Genomic DNA, 24,492 nt, shown 5'->3' with positions numbered 1-24,492 from the left:
AAGGGATTATAAGGATTTATTTTAACTCCAGTGTTCTACATGGGAGGAAAATATAGAAACAAAATGGTTAAAAGGCTTACCCAAGAGTTATTTTTAAAATATTTTTATTTGCTGTATTTTCTAAACTAGCAGATGTTCTAAACTAGTCTATAAACTGAATACCCAGCTATTTGACAAAATTACTGAAATTAAATTAGAGAAAATAAACACTTCAGAAATAATGGTTTGAAAGAGTGTGCGTACTTCTGCTTCTGCAGATAGCATATTTCTAAATACATATCGCCAACATAATATACTTCACATTGCCAAAGAGAAATCATTTACAACCTACTTTGATTAGTTTCTTTTTGCTTAAATCAAGTATGGTGAGTTTCTCTCCAAACATGTAGCGTTTTAGCAGAGTGTCTTTGTATTAGAAGATGCTCAAAGACAAGTTCATAACTTTTTAGATATTTTCATCATGTTGATTCCTTCAAAAATCTTCCAGCCAGACCTATAGCTAAGTAAGAGGAATGTAATTAAAAAAAAGCTTCTGGAAACTGCTCAAAAATATCTGTCACATTACCAACTTGAAATGAAAGGCGTATTCCCTAAAATGGCATCTAAATTTTTATACTTTGCATCTTAATCTTATGATGGGTCTGGCAGCATGAGACACGTTTTTGTGTAATGAATCTGAGTAAGACATATTGGTAAATGAGGATGTTATGCATAGGTGAGTAAGCTGTATTGCAACTTGGCACAGCCTTTCTATCACAGCAGCTTTTAAACTTCCCCAGGAAAATTGACTTAAGGGACATAAATTACAACACTGGCCAAAATGTGTCCCAACCTGTGGGAACTGGAAAACATGTTAATTTTGAATTGTTTCCGCTTTTTACCATCAGACATTTGCAGAAAATCGTGTGTGATTTATTCTTTTATTTGTAATGAATTGTTAAAAAATGTTTGAAAGGGCATTAAGTCTTCCCCTCTGCCATTAATCTGCAAATGGGAGAAATAGGGGGTTAAATGGCCTCTTTAGTATATTGCTTTATGAAACTGCTGACTCCAGCAATGCCTGGCTAGAAATACATACTAATTTAAGGAACCCTGAATGTAACCAGCAAGCTCCTTGCTTTTGTAGAGAAAAGACTAATAGCTTTATTTTAACAAGGCTCTTAACATCCCAGCCAGCAGCAGGCATTGAGTGAATGAAATTGGGAGAACTCCCATGGACTAAAAGCATCTTAATTCAACGTTCCTCGTACACCAGACCCTCCTGATAGGCTGTCATAGGCTGTCATAATCCAGCCAAAGAGGATCACCACTATAAGGCACACCGAGTGTGAGCCTTTCAAGTTGTTTTTGAATAAGCTCTCTGAAGTTTCTCTTCCTGAGCTTTATTAGCAGAGAAAGATAAATATGCCCCAAATCCAAGCCTAAGTTCTCACATTACATTGTTTTGGAAAAGACTAGGTTTCTCTGATGGCTTAAGTCAAAAGTATTTCTATCAGAAGTATATTTAGGTCATTACATTTAAAAAAAAAAAAAAAAAGCCTGCATGATACCAAGTGAGATAAAGGGCTTCTAAAAAAGAAAAAAAAACTAATTGGATCAAAGCCACTGACCTTATTTTTTTATGATGAGGGAAATTACCTAATAAGGCTGGAAGCAGGAACATTTCTGAGTTTTACTGAGCACAAATGCCTGTGCCTATTCTCTTTCCCCTCACTACTTCCTAAAATGGCCTGACTTCCTAAGGACCCAGCTACAATTTATAATGAGTTTCTCTTTGGCAATCCTTGATCTGCAGTTTCCTACCCTCAATTCATAGCTCTTTGCAAGAGTCTTTGTACCCAACACAATAATCTGGATTGCCATCATTTCTGATTAGGACATAAAAGTTGATCAAGTTACAGGAGGAGATTAGATAAATTATGATTTACCTGTAAGTAGGATGTTGTATACCTATTAAAATTTATGCTTGTGAAATATCTAGGAAAATGTCAATAATAAATAGTTGGGGGGGGGAACCATATGCCATTAAAATATGTATATGTTTGTAAATGCTAACAGAGGTCATCTTTGGATGATTTAGGGAGAAAAATCAGCTCAGTCCGCTTTTTAAATAATGGAACACAAATTTATTCCCATCATTTCCATTAACTAACACTGTGTCCCTCAGGGAGAGGTCTTTTTCTCATCTCTAGGTTTTAGAGTACGTAGCACATGACTCCACTTAGGAGACACTAACAAATGTTGATTTACTTGAAAGTATTAGTCTTATTTCCTCAGCATGATAGCATAAGACAGTACAACCAATGTTTGTTTTTGTTTTTGCTTTTGGGGGGAAAGCAATAAAGATTTTCAACACCATGGAGCCCTGCTTTCTCTCCCCATCGATCCACCGAAATCACTCTGAACAAAGTACCAGTCACCATCTCCTTGCCAATTCCCACATACACTTCTGTGGAACTTATGTTAGTCACTGTTCAGGTACAGAGAACAAAATCCACTCTAGCCAGCTGAAGCAGGAACAAATTTATGATAGCCTACTAATGGGCTTGCAGACTCTTAAGGATGGTTAAAGATACGGCATCTTGGCCAACCTTTCAGGAATGATTTCTCATGGCATGCTACAGAACCAGGCTACCAAGGGAGCTGTTGCCACTTCTGTAAGAAAGCTTTGGGCTCCAGAGCCACATAACAATGCCTGTATCAGGAACCACCATAATTAGGAAAGTGCCACAATCAGAAAGCCACCTCTAGTGCTGCCATCTCCAAAGCTGGCTATAAAAGCTGCACTCCACCCTAGGAACTCGCAATGGCACATTTGCTGAGACTGCCAAGGAAAACCTAGCACACCTTCCTTCTTGTCAGAGTAAACGGTGAAAGTGTGGCCACTGCCTCCATGACCCAGCTTAAATCATACCGGTACACTGACTACAAGGGCATTCTGCGAAAGGCAGTTCTGAGCTCTGTCATTCAGGGTAACACTCTGCAAGGAAGGGGGTTTGAGTAAAGCACACGAACACACCATACTGACCACAGACCTTGCCTTGCTGAAGTTCTCAACTGCTTTGGACACTGTGGACCACACCCTTGTTTGTGAGATGCTTCTCTTTTGATTTCTATGATAACACTCTCTCCCAGTTCTTTTCCCGACCAACTGCTGTTTTAGACCTCCTCAGATTTCCTCCTGGGTTCAACGCATGTTTGCCTGCCCCTTAAATGGTAGTGTTCCTAAGATTATTATGGGTATTCTTCTCTGTTCTCATTGCATGTCTTTTCTTCTGTTCTGTGTCTATGTATTACCCGTGGGCATCCTAATTCTTTTCCAAGGTTTCAGGTACCCATCCATAGGCTGAATGTTTCCCAGTGCTACATCCCCAGTCCAGGCTTCAACATTGCAGACTTTTACACTCAATTAGCTATCAGACATCATCATCAGATGTCCCAACTCAAGCTTAATATATCTAAGTATCCCCTACTCCTACCCCTACCTTTGCCCCTAAACCTGTCCCTCCCTTATTCTCATCTTGGTGATGGTTACCAAACCCAAGTAGTTGCTAAGCTCAGAAAATTGTGCATTATTCCGGGCACACCCTTCCTGTTAATCTTCAGTTACTCTTATGGAACCTGTCCCCCTAATATTCTTATATCACTCCCTTGCCTTTATCCTTTTTTTCTTTTTAGGAACTTTATTTTCTGTCAACCTTACTTTCATTTTGTTTGCCTTTGTGGAAGAGCAGCTTAAGACCACTTCGTAGTTGTCCCTACTCATTTAAATGATCTGAATAGTGGGAGCTGTAGACCAGTCTTCAGTGGGGGGCTGAGCAGTCCAGTCTTCAGTAGGGAACTGTTGAATAGGCACAGAGAACACCTGTGTGCCTTCAGACCAGTCTGCAACTTCAGGTTGAGTAGCAATGAACTCAAGATCTGGAGCAGTCCATTCACCCCAGAATTCCAGCTTGGTCACAGCCTTTTCAACAGCAGCCTGCTCTTCCTTCTCAATCTCTTCAGGATCTCTGTAGAAGAAGACATCCAGGCATGACCTCCAATGGATCCTCGTGGGAAATGGTGCCATGCATGTGCGGAACTTCCCTGGGCCAGTATCCACTCCATCATACCCACTGAGGGAGCTCCCTTTTAGCAGAATTCACCAGGTTGCTCTGAAAACAGAAAGCCCCAAGCAGTTAAGAAGTAAGGAGAAAAGCAGAAGAAAATACAGGCCATTTAAAATATTTTTTCATTTTTCCTTAAAGTTCTGACACATGTGAGTTATGCCAAGAATTACTATCAAACTCCACTCGTTGGGCCAGAGGCCCTTGTGGGGTTAGTAAAAGACTTGCCCCAATGTAGCACACTACCTACACTTGTGAGTTCATCAACTCCAAGCTTTAACAAAGTGTAGGCCTTTATCCTTTTGAATATCCCCTAGTTTAAGTTTTTTTTAACGTTTATTTATTCTTGAGAGACGAAGACAGAGCACGAGCAGGGGAGGGGCAGAGAGAGAGGGAGACACAGAATCTGAAGCAGACTCCAGGCTCTGAGCTGTTAGCACAGAGCCCAACATGGGACTCAAACCCACAAACAGCGAGATCATGACCTGAGCCGAAGTCAGACATTTAACCAACTGAGCCACCCAGGCACCCCAGAATATCCCCTAGTTTAGGTCTTTATCATCTCTGGCTCAAACTATCACTGGCACCTCCACACTATGCCAAGAATAATCTTTCTACCCTGTAAATATCTTACCAAGTAGCCATTGCCAATGGCTTCACCATCACCTACGGGTAAAACCAAGTTCCTTGGCATATTGGCTCCTCCAAGATCGGGCCCATGTCTATATCTCTAGAGCTTGGACTCTGGGCTCAGAAAGACTTGATCTTTGTCTCCGATTTTCCATGCACTAGCTATATGACCTTGGGCAAATACTTAGTTTTCTCATTTGAAAAACAGGGCAACCATTGGGGTTTAGGAAGATTGAATGGATTGATAAAAATAAAACTTTAAGCATTTTAGTTGACCAACAATAAGTACCAAATAAGTGTTAAATTGTGGTAATGATCAAAGAAAAAACAAATAAATGGAGAGATAGTTCATATTCATGGATAGGAAAACTTAATACTGTCAAGATGTCGGTTCTTCCCAACTTGATCTATAGATTCAATGCGCTCCCTACCAAAATCCTAGCAAGTTGCTTTTTAGATTCTAAAGAATCTCCGCAAACTGATTCTAAAGTTTAGAAGACCTAGAATAGTCAACATAATTTTGAAGGAGTACAAAGTTGGAGGACTGACACTACCCAACTTCAAGACTTACTATAGAGCTATCGTAATTAAGACAGTGTGGTATTGGTGAAAGAATAGACAAATAGATCAATGAAACAGAATACAGAGCCCAGAAATAGACCCAAATAAATATTTATTTGGGTCTTTGACAAAGGTGTAAAGATAAACACAATGGAGCAAAGATACTCTTTTCAACCAGTGGTGCTGGAACAACCAGACATCCAACAAGCAAAAAAATGAATCTAGACACAGACCGTGCACCCTTTACAAAAATTAACTCAACATAAATCACCGACGCAAATTTAAAATTTGAGTAAAACTATAAATTTCTGCTCTGCAATAAACATTGTCAAGAGAATGAGGAGATAAGCCACAGACTGGAAGAAAATGTTTGCCAAAGACACATGTCATGAAGGACCATTACCCAAAAATACAAAGAACTCTTGAAACCCCACAATAAGAAAAGAAACAAACCAATTCAATATGAACCAAAGACCTTAGCAGACACCTCATCAGAGAAGACATACAGATGGCAAATAAGCATATGAAAAGATGCTCCACATCATATGTCATCAGAGAACTATAAATTAAAACAACAATAAGATACCACTGCACACACATTAGAAGGGCCAAAATCTGGAACACGGACCACCCCAAATGCTGGTGAGGGTGTGGAGCAACACGAACTCTCCTTCATCACTAGTGGGAATACAAAATGGCACTGCCACTTTGGAAGATGGTTTAGCGGATTCTTACCAAACGGAACGCACTCTGACTATACAACCCAACAGCCACAGTATTTGGTATTTACATAAGGGCACTGAAGACTTATCTTCATGCAAAAATCTGCACACAATGTTTACAGTAGCTTTATTTATTATTGCCAAAACTTGGAAAGCACCAAGATGTCCTTCCAAGGAGATGAATGGATAAATAAACTGCGGTACATCCAGACAATAGAATACTATTTAGCCCTAAAAAGAGATGAGATATCAAGCCCTGAAAAGACATGGATGGAACTTAAATACATATTACTAGGTGAAAGAAGACAATATAAAAAGGCTACATACTGTAAGATTCCAACTCTATGACGTTCGGGAAAAGGCAAAACTATGGAAACCATAAAAAGACCAGTGGTTGCCATGGGTTTGGGGAGAGGGAGGGATGAACAGGCAAAGAATAGAGAATTTTTTAGGGTAGTGAAAATATTCTGTATGATACTAGAATGATGGATACATGCCATACATTTGTTCAAACTCATAGAATGTACAACCCCCAAAGTGAAACCTAACGTAAACTCTGGGCTTTGGGTAATGATGTGTCAATGTAGTTTCATCACTTACAACAAACGTACCACATGGGGGGATGTTGATACTGGGGAAGGCTGTGCATGTGTGGAGACAGTGGGATAGGGCCTCTGTACTTTTTCTCTCAATTTCGCTGTGAACCTAAAAGTGTTCTCAAAAAAATAAAGCCTCCTAAGAAAAAAGTTATGGTATCGGCAATAATGGTTATAGCCATAATAGTAGTTCCGGTGGTAGTGGTGTGGTTATCCTCTTCCTTCACAGGTTCTGTTTCTTCCTTTACCAAAATCTTGACATTCCCTGAAAACAGAGCGCTTTTCTTTTGTAAATGACTCCATGTTGTTTCCTTTCTGTTCCCTCTACCTAGAATGCCTTCTCCTGCTACTCTTACGCCTTCTCCCCCACAAAAACTTCTCATTCGCCTTCAAATTTTAGAGGAAGCTTCAACACCCAAATGAAGCTGTGTTCAACTCTCTCAGGTGGACTTTCGTGTCTGTTTCTTCCGACTCCTACTGCCTCCTCTCTCCTACTGACACTGTAGCAGTGATCTCATCATACTGTAATTGTTTGCAGGCCTGTCTCCTCGATATTCAGAGCAATGAAGAAATCCAGCCCTTGTTCACTCCTTTGAATATAGTGCTTAGCATGGCATCAGCATATAGTAGCTGCTCAGTAGTCACTAATTCAATGCTTGCATTAAAGAGGTTGTCGTGTTAATAGCGAAACGCAATATATACACTATATAAATATAATAATTAAATGTGTACATTTTCTGTTTGTGACAAACAGAATCATTTTTAAATTTTATGTTTATTCATTTTTGAAAGAGAGACAGAGCACAAGCAGGGGTGGGGCAGAGAGAGAGGGGGACACAGAATCCGAAGCAGGCTCCAGGCTCTGAGCCATTGGCACAGAGCCCGACGCAGGGCTTGAACCCACAAACCGTGAGATCATGACCTGAGCCAAAGTCAGACGCTCAACCGACTGAGCCACCCAGGTGCCCCCCCCCTTTTTTTTTATGTTCGAACAGAATCATTTTTGATAGAGAATCATGCCACCCTTCTTTGCCTTACATTCTGCTACTTCCGTGAAGCTTTTTCCCGACACCTTCAGGTGTCACCTGTGCTGTTAGTAACATCCTGAATGACACAGGATCATACATTGTCCTACATCATTATTTAATTATCTCATTTCTGATGTTTGCTTTTCCCCCAAAAGACTGAAACTTCCTTAAGATAAGGATCATCCTGTGCTTTATATGATCTCATATACTGGTAGCTCATCAGGATAGGCACTTGGGTGCTGCCCCCTAGAGACACCAGAATGCTGACTGCATCATTAGGCCAGGCCAGTTCTGGATAATAGTGCTGAAAGTATTAACTTGGAGTTTTGTGGCCATAAGAAGAAAGGTTACTTGTAAATGTCTAGAGCCATACTACGGATACATAAGCATAATGTGCTCCCAACAATCACAATTAAATAATCTTCAGCATAGTTCTGGTATTTATTCATGCTAATTCTCCCTCCCTGAAAAATAGGTTAAAAACACAGCTCAGATAGACGAGGCTGAGGACAATAATTGTATCCTTCCCTTTTTTTTTTTCTGTACCATTTATTTAACCCCAGCTTGTCTGATGCCATCCTTGTTCCTGATGTTTGCTGGAAAGGATGGTGGTTTACATCAGGGCTTTTATCCTAATGCGGAGAACTCTCAGTTTCTCTGGAGTCGTCTCTACGTTTGTAGGTGCAGTCTTTATCCTTCCCCGGGAAATTCACTGGGCTGTTGGCCTCTCAAATAACTCCAGCCACTCCTGTTCCATGTATTGGTGAAATACGAAAAGGCTTTGCAGGACACACTCTGAAGAGCCTCCTGTAATAATTTTGACACCAGGCATAGCCTTTCTTTCTCTAAATGAGTGTGTATATTTGCTTTGCAACCCCCCCCCCACAATAAACCCTCCCTACACCCACCACCCAGGCTGGGATGGAGGTTTTATAGAGAGCTAGAACTTTTGGTGGGAAGAAAAGAACTTGCAAGCTGAGTACCACCTGGAAAAATCCCCCCTCCTGACTTGACACTGTTACTTTCTGTGTTTACTAGCCAACTCTCCCTTCCCCCATCACAATGGTCCAGGTGTTCTGTTTACCCTTTCCAGGCCCACTCTGCGAGGGCTGGCCCAGCACGAGAGCAAGCACGTAAGTGATCCACAAAACCACATACATCGACATGAACAGGTGATGGATTGATCAGTCAACAAGAAATTTGAAATACGTGTATGTTTTCATCCTGGTTTTAATTGGTATGATAGATGCAGAAGCACTATGTATGAAGTCTTCACATTCACAGAACCAACATACTTTGTCAAGAACATCCTGGGGCCAGTCACTGCTCTTCAGATCCTCAGAGGTCGAAGGAGGAGACCCGACAAGAGGGGAACACAGAAAGTACATAGGAAGGGGAAAAACATAATAAAGACCAACCCTAGACAGAAAAGAGTTAATGACTTCTCTGTGGTAGTTGCTAAGGGAGAGAACTAAGTGAGATCTGAGGGAGGGAAGGGCTTCATGGGAGCTGTGGAGGAGATAGTTGTTTGTCATCAGCCCCTATTAGTAAAGAAAGGTTGAAGAAGATACTTTCAGAAAACATGGTCCTTGTCACAGCCAAGAGCTGTCTAAGGAGACCTGACACCTACATGTAATACAGCGTCCCGGACCAGGAAAGGCATTGAGTAAAATTGCAAGTCAACTATGGGCTTTAGTGAACAATAATGTATCAATATTGATTCATTAATTTTAAGATCTGTATCATACTAATGTGAGATGTTAGTAATAGGGAAACTGAGTTCAGAGTGAATGGGAACTCTGTACTGTCTTCTCAATTTTTCTGCAAGTCTAAAACTGTTCTAAACACTAACGCCTACGTAAAAGGGGGGAAAAAATGGCCCACAGCCTACAGAATATCCCTGGCTTGGTGACAGGAAGGAGTCGGCTTGACAATGACCCTTTTTGAAAGAAGCGACTTTGTTGTTAAATGCCATGTTTGTGGCTTGATCATCAATTCCTATAGCAATACTGAGCTCTTGCTTGCTTTTTCCATGGTTGATTTTTGGCAGGCAGCAGCAGCATTTGTGCGCTGATTATAATTTTGCGATGCATTGTCAGTAACTAGGGTGTATAATGGATCTTCATCTCTAATTACTTTTCTCTCCACAGGTGTCTGGAAAGGGTCCAGATGGGAATGCACACAACATCCGCTTTGAGGGGATGGAGAGACAGTACGCCTCCTTACCCAGGTAGATCACTCAGGGGTCTCCCACCACCAGCTCACCTACCGATAAAGCCTTTAGAGAAATCTACATGAAATAGAAATCTGGCTTTGAAACTGGAATATGTTATAATGTGCCTTGCCGCCGTCTGCTACAACCTTCGTGCCATCTTCACAACTGTGCTAATAATTGAAACACTTGTGGGTTATTTTTTAAGGGAAGAAAATAGTATATCATTGCAATTGAACATGTCAGCAAGAATATTGGATACAGAATGGAAATCCTAAGCCATTGCTATAAAAATGGTATTGAACATCCTGCACCAAGCTTAGGAACAATAAAATAGTAAATCCTCTGTCCTAGCAGTTACCTACTAGGAAGGGCGAGCCAACCTTAACCTTGGAGCTTCATGTGGGTGTTAAAAAGCAGGAGAGAAATGTGAACCTGGGAAGATGTTCTTTGCTTGATTTAGAATCTGACCTGGTATTTGCTGTCAGCAAATATTGCTGAGAGGTACAGACACAGTGGGGGAAGGAAATAATCGCGTGGGAAAAGTTCACTTGGTGATTCTGGCCTAACGTGATCCACTTATGCTGTAACTGAACACCCCTGAAAATGAGATACAATTCTCAAAGGTTTGTGCTCTTATCTGTGAGATGAAGAATAATTTTGGTCTGCTATCAGTAGCACATGACAAAGAGGAAAACTTTCCAAGATTATGTCTAGGACGGCTACTACGGGAGTGAATCAAGAGTGTGAGAATTCGTGAGTTCGGGGGGCCGGGGGTGGGGCGGGGGAACAAACAAAGAAAGGTTAATGCCAGCCAGAAAACTGAAATGTTACGGAATATCTCCTTTTAAAAAGAAGGGGGAGGATCCTAAATAGAGCTTTTTCATCAAAGTGGAATTGTTGAAGTGTTATCCCAGAGGGAGTTACTGCGTTGAGTTTCACATTGGCTACAACTCTGTGTGGGAATTTACAAAAATACCACCCTGGATATTGCAACAGGCATAGCCTAAGTGACCATCTGCTCTTATAAATAGTATGTTGATTTTCAAAAGTAATAAAATCTCAAATCTAGTGGAGAACCAATTTTTAACACTGATTGGGCAGAATACTTAAAATACAATATTTTAAAAGCTTCTATACAACTGTATTTTATTTATCTCCCGATTTTCATTTTTTATAGGTTGTCTCCTAGTCTTTTCTCATCTTTGATTTCTTTCTTCTCCTTATTTTTCCCTGGCCTACTATTTTGTTTTCGTTTTAAAAAAATGGAAGTCGTCTCCAAAATTTGTTTTAAATATAACATTTCTGGCTTTCAGTGTTGAAGTGTATGGAAATTGTGGTTAAGGCAGATGGAAAGTAGTATGTTCTTATGAGAGGAAAGAAAAAAAGATAAAACTGGAAACAGTTTAATGTCTTCCTGGCCAACTTGCACCAGACTGCGGAAATGGATTTTTTTTTTTTTTTTTGCACAAATCAAAAGCACAGAAATAACATTGAAAATCCTACAAATTTCACTCATTCACTCCCCATCTATCTATTAATCATCTACGCTGTATCAGGCCCCGAGAATATGGAGACTGGAGACACAGTGCCAGTCCATCCTTGGGACCCTACTGTCTAGGACAGGAGACCGCAAATCACCTTTTTATGACAGCACAACAGATGCTTAGTTTAGTAATTATTAGCAGAAAGTCTTCTGAATTTCCAGCTCCTATTTATCTTTACTAATAAGCCCTGAAATGCTCAATCATGGCTGACTTTCAACAAGTCTATTTGAGGATCAAACACTGCAAAGGGAGTTTTCTGACAAAGGCAATGCATTTATGCGGTTTCTGGCCCTGGAGCTATCACCGCAATGCAGGAATTGACAAAATCCCGAGAGTATAACTGTAGCGGGAGGGGAAGCATCTTAGACCAAAAACAATTTTGGCCAGTAGTCCACCCACACCCGTACACGGTGGTAGGAGTGATTAGGATTAGCCACATGAGCAAACAGAACTTGGTGGCTCCTTGGCAACCAGAAGTTAGCCACGATGGACAATGCATGGGGCTCAGACAAATGCAGGAAAGGTCCCTGGCGCTTGTTTTTAAGTAGAGGAGCCCCACCTCGAGTTTCCATCTCAACATCTAAAGGGGAGATGCAAGGCATGCTCACCACTGTGCTCCAGTCCGTGGGAGGCTCCGTATTTACCCAGGAAGAGGCACAGTGCAGAGGCAGGGGACCCACTGCTGGCTTCAAGAAGGTATGCAGACTCAGCTCCGTGTGCCAGTGACGTTTACCCTGGTTTTCTAGTCCTCCCCACCCTGGAGATTTTACTGTTCACTCGACTGAATCACAGCAGCTCCACTGCTCTCCCCCTTTGCCAGGAGCGAAGTCAGCACATCTCTGTAGGCACCGGATCCCCTCTTTGTCAGAGGCAGGGAGCTTTACAATATTTATGGAGTTAACTTTTTAATTAAAAATAGGAATAATTCTCTCTATGGGAAGTTGGTGGCCGACCTTCCAGTGGACTAAATAGGCTACTGACCGATGTGGTTCCCATGTGGTTTGTGGAGAGCATGACAGGAGTTTTAAAGTTGACTCAGTAATATCGATTTATATGTCAAATTCGGAACCATCGACACCCAGAGAGAAAATGCACCTCAGCACCCACCCCACCCCCAGCACATGGAGTTAGTTAGTAGCCCTGATCAAGGGGCACCCTTTTATGCTGTCATGGAATTCAGTCCTCTTCACAGGAGGCTCCCGCAACCTGCTGCCAGAGTAGAAAAGACACTTCGACAAGTAAAGCCAGAGCCCTAGCTCACCCAGGAAAAAGACAATTCCTAGCACTTGGTAGTTAGGATGTTGCCTAAGGCTAAGGGCTAAGGATGTTAAGTATTATTGTTAGGCAATGTTAAATCTTCTGCCTCTGAAGGAAAATGACTTTATTTCTTGTCTCCTGAGGGTGCTGTTTTGGAAAGCAGAGCAGTTGTAATACAGCCTCTACAGCCTCGTTAGCAAACACCAGGCTGTTACCAGGGCCAATGTTTTACCCTCCTGTCCAGCCCCCAGTTTTCTCTGCTGGTAGACACAGTGAAATCAGCATTCTTGCCCGACACAGATTACTACTCACCCTGAGCAAGTAGGGAAGCGGCCATTCCTTAGGCTGCCGTAATGTGTGAACATCAGTGTGTGTATTTTTGCAAACAGCTGCTTTTTCGCTTCAGCCTCCCAGCCCCAGTCTCCTTTCACAGGCCTCTTTGTGGTCAGTCCCTCTAAGCAGTGAACTCGCTACTCACCCCAAGCCTCCATTGTTCCCACCTGGCCCATCCTGGGCCCCGTGGGATCCCATTATCCCTTCTCTACAGATGGTTCACTGCACCCGCACAGGACGTTGCTCTTCCGGGCTCGTAATCAAGTGTTGAGGCCTAAGGAGTGAGCAAAAACATCTCTTCTGTGGTCCTCTATATGGGGGCGGTGAGAGGTTGCTGGAAACCCTCATAAAAATGCCTTCATTGGTTCCACTACAAAATGCACATTATGCAACCCCAGCTGGGCCCCTGCTGCTGTCCAGAAGTCCTGTCGGTCGTGCTGTCGACTCCCTTGACTATCCCACAGTGGCCGTTCCAACCCTGTTCTACTCCCGTTGAATTCTGTGAAAATGACTAAACCCCCCAAGCCCAGTCTCTAGAGATGACCTCACTTCCTCTCCTCTGTGGCCTTGACACATTCAACGTGAGTTCCTCCACTTCTGCTCCCTACAATTCAGATTCGCTGCCTTCACTGACCACGTTGCCTGAGGAGTGACAGCAACGGCATGAACGTGGACTCGGGCCATAATTAGAGCCCCAGCTCTGTCACTTACTACCTGCGTGACTTTGGGCAAGTGATCTAACTGCTCCAGCCTCAGTTTCTTAATCTGCAAATGGGGATGATGTGAGGGCCTCTGTGTGGTCCTGGTGTGAGTACTAAGTAAAAGCAAAACCCTTTAGTGAAAAGCCGGCCTGACGTATTGTAAGGATTTTTTTTTTCATAATGCTAGCTCTTTTTAATTTTATCTCTGGGAAAGATGTGTTTCTTCAGTGAGTCAAACCCATACCGCAGAGCTCACTCTCACTGGTTTCTCGGGGATCCTGCGCCATCAGCCACTCCTCTCTCGGCTGCACCTTGAAGTCCCTTGGCAGTTGCTTCCCCACCCACCACTACCTATTACTGTAAATGCATAGGCTCGGCTGCACAGTTCTCTGAGAGCCCACAGTGTGGACAAGGGGAGAGCCAACACCTGTGTGGCTATATGCTGGGGGTATAACTGAGACTAAAGGATTAGCCAACTCTGGGGAAGGACCAGTGGTCTAGATGGTCAAAAGCAAGAGGACGTAGCAAACCCATATGATCTAAGTAACAAGTTGTGCTAACGGGCATGCTGGGACACAGTAATTCTTGTGGATGGGGAGTTTCATATAAGGCGCAGGTGGCCAGGTTGCCCCACGCACTTGACTCTAGTCCATCAGAGAAAGCAAACGCCTCTTCTTGTTCCCAGATTAGGAAGGGTGGCTCATACCTATTGGCTCTATTTCCATACCACCCACTGACACAGCGGGCTCTAACCCCAGGCTTCTGACACTGACGCTGATGCTTCCAACGGATTCTGCCTCTGGCTCCTTTCCTCATGTGGATTCTCTCTGAGTGGCTGCCTTGATTCCTACAGATTTGGTCCCCAACCTCTATGATGATAATTCCAAAACAAACCTGGCTAACCTTCCTATCTCACTCTTAATGTGACCCCAGTTACAAGTGCCTGCCTGACACCTCCATCCTACCCCAAGATACTTCAAAGTTCCCATGCCAAAACTCAAGACCTCGATGTCATGTTTCCTTAGCTCTTCTTACTTTTAACACCCATGACATTGTTTGGCACCTTTCTTGTGCCACTGAAAATACCCTGCATTAGATTATGATGCTTTGCTGCCCCTTTCTACCTCCATTGGATTATAAATTTCTGGAAAAAAGGGACAGTGTTTTATTTTATTTATTTTTTTTTCAACGTTTATTTATTTTTGGGACAGAGAGACAGAGCATGAACGGGGGAGGGACAGAGAGAGAGGGAGACACAGAATCGGAAACAGGCTCCAGGCTCTGAGCCATCAGCCCAGAGCCTGACGCAGGGCTCGAACTCACGGACCGTGAGATCGTGACCTGGCTGAAGTCGGACGCTTAACCGACTGCGCCACCCAGGCGCCCCAAAAAGGGACAGTGTTTTATACCAATCGTGTTTTATACCCACCACGAGGACCTCACATAGGACCATGTTTATAACAGGTTTTTAATACATTGGCCTGCAGATGAAAATAGATTTTTTTTTTATATGGGTAAATTATGAGAAAGAATTTCTTCCAAGTTTTCTCGACTGTTTGTTTCAGGACACTGTTTGCCAACATAACACTAATTTTCATGAGAATGTCGCTTTTCCCTGAAATCTGTAGAAGTCCAGGCTTCTAAATGGTCTACTCTAATTGAGCATTTACTATGAACCAGGCCCTGTTCTAAATGCTTTCTGTCTACTGACTTAGTGATCACAGCAGCCCTGTGACTCAAGAGCAACCCTTATTATTATCATCCCCATTTCATAGGCAAGAGCACAAGTAAAATTGCCCAAGTCCAACAGCTAGAAATGGCAGCGTTGGATTGGAACCCAAGCAGTCTGGCTGCAAATTCGTACATTTAACCCCTGGGACTAAAGTTATCCAGTTCAGAGTCAGAATCAAAATCTGTGGGGGTGCCTGGCTGGTGCAGTCGGTGGGGCATGCAACTCTTGATCTCGGGGTCGTAGGTTCAAGCCCCACGTTGGGTGTAGAGATTACTTTTTAAAAATATTAAAAAAAAAAAAAAAGAATATCCCTGTTCAGTAGAATTATATACATACTGACATGTTTAAAGATGAGGGTCATGATATATGCAGCCTAAGCCCAAACAGTTAAAACAAATTTTACAAAAAAAAAAAAAAAAACCCAAAAACCAGGAATCAAACTGTGATTATCACACTCCCTTGTATCATTTGCTCACCTTCTTGTCTTTCTCACTAAACTATAAGTACCTTTGAGGACAGGGACAATGTCTTATTCATCTTTGTATATGACACAGAACATTACTAATATACAGGTTAGGTAATGCCTTTCAAACATCTCTGTAATGCTGTCATAAAATCAATTCTCTTCCCATCCCCTGGGGTCCTTCCCTTGAAATATGAACAGTTTAATGCGTAATTGCTAGATGAACATTAAGCAATATACTTTGTCTACCAAAAAGGGAATCCTGTTTTGTTAGAACACTCCTGAGAGTTGAAAAAGCAGTATCTGCAAATTGGTACTTTGGTTCTTTAAGATTAAGAATAATATCTACCCGGAAGGAAAAAAGTGACAATACATTTTCAGGTGAAAAGCTGCATGAGCATTCCTGAGGAGAGAGTGAGACTCCCTTTCCCGAGATTGATGTGGGACACAGGCCTGCTCAGGCTGTATTTGGCTTCCGGTCCTGATGTTGCTCTAACCCATATTACATAAATTACTTGAGGGGGAAAAAAATGTGTCTCTAATCATCTCAGGCAGCTTTAATTTGGCTGCGTAATGAGAAGCAACATACTAGTACTGATTTCGGGTAGAAAGAGCAACTTTAGAAGGAACAAACAGCTTATGCTTGCTTCCTAGGAACCCAAAATAAACTTGCTTTCTAAGTGTGTTCCCAGTGTTTTGGTATTGGGCGGGATTGTGTTCAGATCAGAAGAACATGCCATAAGAACATACTTCCGCTGTAACATTTCAGTTGGTTCATTTTGTCAGCCTCAGCTTTCTTGTCTGCATATGCTTGTGCCCACCCGGGAAGACTCCATCACAAGTACACCGCTAACTTTGAAGCTTGCAACATGCACCGTGCCACCTCCATCGTATTTTCCCCGAAAGCATTTTGTCTAGGCATCCCCGGTGCCCTTGATTGTCATTTGCCTCGCTGCCTGAAGACCCTCTCCCTCCCTGATCTCTCCGGTTCTCTTCGAGTTAGCTTCCGCTCTGCTCACAGCTACTCGATTTTCATTTGCCAAACTTGCATTGTTTTATAGCACTTGCCAAGCAGATGGCGGTGACATTCGAGTTCTGCAAAGATTTCCACCAATGCCACAGTACTGGTCTTTGCTGAAGCTAAGCTACATCGTGATGGAGTGAGTGCACTGACAACTTGAGCAATCAGCACACTAGGTGTCTATGTGTGTGAGTGCGTGTCTGGCGGGGGTAGGGGTTCAGGCGTCTGGGCCCGTGGAAGTGGACAAAGTCCTCAGGTTGCCTGACTGACTGCTTCTCTCTGCCACAGAGCCAGTGTGTCAGATAAGGGGCTTCGTGAGAATGTCTGCACTGCTCCAGGCGGGCCTGGCCGCAGTTGCTTGTTCAGCCAGGGTCTGAGCCCATTCCGGCTACTTCTGCTCCGCAGGGCACTAGACAGGGGCCTGCTGCGCGTCATCGAGATACGGCTAATCCTGGCCAGTCTCTCTGACACCTACCTCCCTGGTGGCACAGCTTTATCTGAACTGCCTTTCCGTGCGTGGACAGCCACCTTTCAGTGCTTCTGTCTGTGATCGCTGCCCTGACTTTGGAGGGAAGCTCAGACGGGCTGAAGATTCTGTCTAGATGCTATCTCCTGCATCCGCCTACCGTAGACTGTAATGCCTCGTGAACATCAGGGAAGCTCTGTTCTCCCACCAGAGTGGGGTGAGCTTCTCGTCCTCTCTCCTCGGGCTCCTGTGCTGAAAACCTAGTCTCCGCTTCCCCGGCTGGCCGTGTAGAGTCGGCCGCTTGTTTGCTTCCGCTGACACCACCTCACGCAAGGCAGAGGTCAAAATGATGAATTGGGGCGATTTAATTCTTCGGGAGATGAAGATATCCCCTTTGTCAACTCAAACTTCCTGAAAAATGCAGAAAGCCCTAGCAGGTAATACTGCCTTAAGATGCCAAACAGCTGAGATCAGGGGGTTAATGCTGCCGCCGTATCATTTTTATGTCACTTAGTTCCTCAGATAATAGTCCGTGGTAATCCAACTTCTCATCATTTCCTCATAGCCAATATATCCTTGGTGCCAGTTAGAATATTTAATATTAGTTATTCAGTGGAAGGCCTCCATTACGAGTTTAGTTACACGACACGTGATTTAAAACACGTTAAGACCCATTACAGTACCGATGTCCCCAAAACAGTTTTAAGTGAATCTTGAGGGACCACATATGTTAAATTCCACAGATCTTTACTCTTCCCTCATCTTCCCCAGAAAATTCTAAACTATTCCATCACTGTTCGTTAGGTAGGTACTGTTTTTAGAGGAGGGGGATGGGCCTGTTATTTCAACAGTGGCACATCTGACATTACCTTGAACTTGAAACATGTTAAACTTGGTAAGCTGGCTTCCACGATTTCCCTCCTACACATATTCGAGTTTTAGCCTTTATCTCCCACTTCTCCAGCCAAAGGAAAAGGAAAGGTTATTTTGTGTCTAGGCAGCTGCATCATGGAGAGTGTTGCTCGGTCTCTAATTTCTCATATTCTTTGGTTATTCTTGATGTTTTCCAATTGCATTGTCACTCCACCATCTGCCACCAGAGCGTATGGCATTGGAATCACTCTGGTAGGTTTCCTGACCCTGCTGAAGTGCTTTGCTTGATGCTTGCACGCTGCACCTGCCTCCCTCTGTCTTTTGCATCTCTCCAGCCATTTGCTGCTGTCCCCTGCCTGGCCCAAGTTCCTGACTTTGTCCTGGCTTCAACTGACTGCAGGCAGAGACACTCTGAATAAACCAAGTGTATTCATTTTCATTCGTCATCGTATCTGGTTTGTATGTGTTTGGGAGGGCTATGTTTTATGATTATTTAAAAGAACATTACATCACTGAAACGTGCAGGCATCTGGGACAAAGAGCGAGTGCCTCCCCAAATGCGTGAGCACATGATGTCTTCACCAGGAATAATTAAGAGTAAAATCACTAGGTTTAGTTTCCATTTTTATCACCAAAATCTGCATGCAGATTGTTTCCAAGATGTCATGTTTACTCCTAAGCTAGCCAATTGTATATGAAAAGAAAATCAAACTAAGAACAATTAAAGCAAAGGCATAAGGGGAGTGATGTAAATTTGTGGGACACCTCCCCTGTGCCATGCATTTTATATGGATTGTCTCATTTTCTCCTCACCATCCAGCTGGGTAGTAGTCATTATGATGCTCATTTTGTAAAAGAAAAAAGTCCATCCTTGAAGTGGCAAGATCAGAATCAGAATTCAAGCTCAGTTCTTTCCGGTTCTCACGATCTTTTTTTAAATTTTATTTTATAATGTTTATTCATTTTTGAGACAGAGATGGACAAAGCATGAGCAGGGGAGGGGCAGGGAGAGAGGGAAACACAGAATCCAAAGCAGGCTCCAGGCTCTGAGCTGTCAGCACAGAGCCCGATGTGGGGCATGAACCCACGAACTGTGAGATCACGACCTGAGCCAAAGTCAGACGCTTAACCGACTGAGCCACCCAGACACCCCTCAAGATCTTTTTTATTTCATGTTACCATACCACTAACACTGACAAATCAAGGAGAGGTTGGGATACAACAGCTCTTTTCTTGAGTAATGTGAGTTCATGGGAAGGAAGGTATCCTAGGCCACATTAGAAATACATTCATTGCTTCTTAGGGCTCCAAAGAACATGGAAAATGTTGAAAGCTGGAGATGGTGAAAAAATAATAAGATACAGTAAGACAAATAATAGGGAATTTATGGGGAAAAAGAAAATTACTTTTGAAGCATACCATTTTTATTCTTATATCACTAAGTTTTCCCTAAGTAAAAACAAGATAGCCACATTTTCCTTACGACAATTATTCTGTTCCTGTTGGGAGCATAAATACGGCTGTAAATGGCTCCACCTAGGGCGGTCCACCCCAAGTACATGGACCGGGTTCCCAGCCCCCAGATGGCTCTCCACGCTGCCTTTTCACAGAAGCACTGGCCATGGGGCACAGGGGAGGACCCAACACTTGGCAAGCATTTATTGTGCTCTAGGAACTCTAGTGGGTGCCTTAAATCTGACCTCGTTTGTTTCTAGTAACAATCCTGAAATAAATTTTATCATCCCTATTTTATAGATGAAGAAACTGAGGCTCAAAGATGCAAAGTGATACGGCCAAGTTTGCACACAGAATAAATGGCAGACTTTGGATAGTCTGGCCCTTTCTACCTCTGAAACCTCTAGAATCTTTATAAATCAAGCTGTCTTGTGCTAGGCTGGCTGTGAGCAAGCAGAAGAGAAGCATTCAATGACTATCCCTTACTGAGGCCACATTTGCTATGCTGACCCCACCCTAAATCACTGCAGCATATAACGTTAAAATGAACAAACCCCTAATAGGCATTCAAAATTACTAAGAACAGCAACCATGAACCACAGAGCTCCCCTTAGCATATATAAACACCCACCTCCTTCCAGCTGAAATATCTTTTAAACAGTGCCTCTTTTAAAGACTGCCTCTTTGTTATGCTAGTGTTTAAAAAATCTACCAATCGGTTCCACTTCAGCAATTTTCGTAGCCAGGGAAGTACTGTTGCTTCTTTCACGGTATAGTCCTGGCAAATCCTCAGGGGACATGGCTGAGATGTAAATGCCAGATAACTGTGGAGGGATGGCATCAGTTTACTGTGTTGCTTCAAGTCCAGAGAAGAGAACTTTGGCAGTCAGTTACCACGGAGGTGCCACACGAGCCCATCTGTGCCCTGGATTTCATGTGACACAGGCCCCATAACCTCAGTCATTGTGCCAGGAAACACCTTGGTCCAGCTCCATTATTTCTAGCAAAGGCAAACATTTGCAATACAAATGTGGGAAGGATTGGTACAAAAAGAGCAGCCTCCAGAATGTGTTCTTGCTTATATTCCAAGTCTTCAATTAAGTCTAGATAGAAGTGGTTGGGGCTTGTCCCAATGGAGGGCTGTCCCACTCAACAATCAGCAAACCTGACCCTTATGGTCGAACATGGAATGGCATGTTCAATAGGTAGGAACCTGGCAATTCTCACTGGCCACTCTCCACCAACAATACGCTCTGGGGCACGATAAGTCGCCTTTAAACTTGGCCATTGCTTGAAAGTGAAGACAGGGTGGTGACTGTTCAGATAAGGTTTCTGCCCACTAATTGCTCGCATGCGGCTGAGGCAAACACACACCCATTTCCAGAAATGATAGTGTCTGACAGCCTGGGTTTTGCGAGGTACTGGAAAGAGCTGTAATTGTGGCAGCAGACGTCTAAGATGGAAAATAAGCACATTGAGCTATTTTAAGGAGTTTGCCACAACGAAGTTTTTCTTCTGGAGACAGTCCTATAAAATCAGGATTGGGGTTTGTGTTTGATCACTTTCCACTGATATGTTGGTGCTTTTGACAACGTATGCTGAACGGTCTAGACTGTGTAACACCCTTTTACAGTTTTTTTTTTTTCTTTTCTAATATCCAGAATCCGGTCCGTATATAAGACAGAGATTCTAGCCAATATTTTATGAGTGATTTCCGGATGCGCTGCTTGTAATATGGCCAGGATGATGTGAGGACTGCTTTCTGTGGATTGGTGGATTGGTTATAGACAAGTCACTTATGTGACCACCTTGTCAACAGCTTGAATTCCATAGTTTGTCCTCTTTCTGGTCACTTCATTCATATGATTTTTTAAAAAACCCAGGTTAGTCCTGACTTGTTCAGAGCTAACTGTGTGATTTCATAGCCTAAAGAGATGAGCTAACAAAGTCATCTATGCTTGCTTATTCCTTCATTCAACAACTATTTGCTGACCACATACTAAATACAATACACTCTGTAGGCCTTGAAGATACAATAATAAGCCCACAAGACACAGTCCCTGTACTGTGAAGTTGTAATCGAGTGGAGAAGATAATACAGAGAAAACATAAAATTGTAGCTATGCCCCTCATGAAAAACAAGAGGTACATGATTCCAGAAAATATGGGAAATTGGCCTGAATCAAGGGACGGAGTGAGACTTGAGCTGTGACCAGAAGGAGGTTAGAGAGAAGGAATGAGGCACCTTCCAAGCAGAAAGAACAACATATACAAAGGCCTTGTGGTAGGAGACAGCACGGCGAGCCAAGAGATTGAGAAAAGACCGTGTGGCCAGGAGGGAGATGTGAGAGCGTATCAGAAGTCAGCAGAAGTCAGACCACGAGTGCTTAGTATGTTTGCATTTGTTCAAACGCTGATTAGAAACCATTTGTGGGTTCTGAGCAGGAGGAAGACATGGTCAGACTTGCGTTTCAAACATTTTTTTTAGCTGCAGGGTGGAGAATAGAGTGGAGGGATGAAAACCGGTTCAAAGGTTATTGCTGTAGCTCAGGCGGGAGATGGTGGGGCGTACGAGGGTGAGGGTGATGACAGCAGAGATGAGAAAGATGGTGGGAAGAACTGACAGAACGCGATGATGGATGGCATGTGGAGCTTTGGGAGCGAAACCAGGTGTCAAGAACGAATCCCCACACAACGACGTGGGTAGCATGGTACCGTTCCCCAAGAGAGGAAGTGCTGGGGGAGGACTAGGTTTGGGACAGGGGGAAGATCATGACTGTGAGTTGGGACATGCTGGATTTGAAGTGCCTTTTAGACTTCCAGGAGATCCTGAAATGTGCCGTAGAGATGGCTCAATATGGATGGGAAAGGCGGTGGCTAATCCAGGATGTTAGACATACATATACTCTAGAACACAGAAGACCCCAGGGCATATCAAGGGTGACGATGTAATAAACCACAGAGCCTCATCCTCAGAAAGTACAAAAAGAGGCAGGTGGCCAGTGCAAATTGCATTGGCCTGGCCGTCAGTGTGTGGTTGTGACATGTCTTCCTTGCTTATATGGGCAGCAAAGGCTTATCTGTCACTGTCCGTGTAATTTCATTCTGGAAATTATACTTTTCTCAAGTAATAAGAGTTGGTGACTTAATGCCATCTGGCGTTCTGTGACTAAGCATAGCTCTGACCCCATAAAGTGTAAGCATGAATATAATAAGAAACAGTGGAAATCATTCTGGTAATTATGCTTTCCTTATAAAACAACATCCTTGTTCTTCAGAAATATGCACCAAAAACTTCAGGGGTAAAAAGATGCAAGCCTCCAATTTACTCGCACATGGTTCCAGAAAGAATATGTATGTATAATGATATGTGTGTGCATGTTTATCTGTATGGAGAGAAAGAGGGGCATGGAGGGGAAGGGAACAGACTGGAATGCAAAGAGAACGAATGATGACGTAAATGGGACGAAAGGTGAAGATGTCGTAAATCTGGAGAAAGGATACAGGGAATTCCTTTTACTCTTATTGCAGTAGCAACAACAGCAATAACAAGGAACAGTGGAAGTTGACATAATTTTCTGGTGCAAACTCAAAAGTCAAAAACGTCCTCATTCTAAAGTCTTAAGTTGGGTTTGCCCCAAAAGCAGACCCTGGGACCAAGATTTGAGTGTAAGCGATTTTACTAGGGAAGCGATCCCAGGAAGTATTAGAAGGAGAGTGAGGAAGAGCAGGGAAGAAAGCCAGTCAATACCACATTAATGAGCAGGTTACTGCCGTAGGCAATGGGGATCAGTTCCGCAAGGACCCTCTGGAAATGGTATGGAACGCATCCACACCTTGTGCCACCTGAGAGCACGGATGTTGCAGAATTTGTCTTGCAAGTCCTGTTTGTCATTGGCTAAGGATTGCTCCTGAAGGAGCCAGCTCCCCAGCACTTCTGCATAGCTAGAGCAGTGGCACAAGGAAGCCTTAAGCCACGAAGCACAAATATGTGGAATAAGTCCGACAGTGGACCTGAAGTGCTGGTGAGTTGGATGGGAGCAGGCAGCAATGCTACAGCGAGTGAGTGTCAACTCCCAGGGTCAAAGTGGGTCAGTCCCTGGTGTCCTTTTACAAGAGAAAAATACATAATTTTTAAGGAGCTCTAGAAAGTCTTCATGCGTTCATTGTATTTTTGAAGTAGGTGTTGTATGAACTGGTCATGTGTTATACGGAGCACAGTGACTGATGATAGAATTGACAGAGCCTCCCAAGAGCGTAACCTCAGAAGAATGTATGTCCGGGTTCTCTGTTTCACTCAAAGGTACAATTCATCAAAATGATGTCAAGTCTTTGATGAGTTCATCTTCCGTGGAGTCCATGTTTAAAACATCGCTGAAACACAGCAGCACCTCCGAGAATACCAAAATACAAAAGCCTCGGGAAAATGGGAATTTGGTAGTTAGGTGCCTAACTCAAGCATGCCCATTAATGCATGACGCAATTTGAGAGTCTGCGGTGACTTTACTTATGATGATGGCTGTCAACACATATCTGGTCAAGTTTGCATGGATTTCATCAGGCCACCTTTGCTCCAATTAAGAATAGCAAGAGCTTGGCCAAATGCAGGGACTAGTCATAGAGCCCTAGCCATACTGCACCTGTGGTCTCACCTTAGCGTGAGACTTTATGAAGATGTCAGTGTTGTATCCATGGAGCCTATGCAACTGGATCAATCACATCCAGTCATTTAAGATGCCTAAGCTCATCTTCCTGAGAACAAAATGTATAGGTTACAAATCATGTGGGC

The 24,492-nt window shown here is 43.1% G+C and overlaps 1 protein-coding gene and 1 pseudogene across 2 annotated transcripts in view; one reads left to right on the top strand and one right to left on the bottom strand.

Moving 5' to 3' along the window:
* The window catches only part of PARD3B (par-3 family cell polarity regulator beta), a 1,004,898-nt gene that overhangs the window by 942,764 nt on the left and 37,642 nt on the right, over positions 1–24,492 (top strand). For both annotated transcript variants that reach the window (XM_058707885.1, XM_058707913.1), the window contains one exon: positions 9,794–9,873. In XM_058707885.1, the coding sequence (XP_058563868.1) occupies positions 9,794–9,873 (80 nt within the window). The remainder of the gene's footprint in view (positions 1–9,793; positions 9,874–24,492) is intronic.
* On the bottom strand, positions 4,262–4,397 carry LOC131505871 (small nucleolar RNA SNORA62/SNORA6 family; annotated as a pseudogene).

Source organism: Neofelis nebulosa, chromosome 2 (assembly GCF_028018385.1).
Source record: "Neofelis nebulosa isolate mNeoNeb1 chromosome 2, mNeoNeb1.pri, whole genome shotgun sequence".
Taxonomy (NCBI): Eukaryota; Metazoa; Chordata; class Mammalia; order Carnivora; family Felidae; genus Neofelis; species Neofelis nebulosa.
The sequence above is the reverse complement of the archived record's forward strand: the minus strand, read 5'-3'. Positions and strand labels throughout refer to the sequence as shown.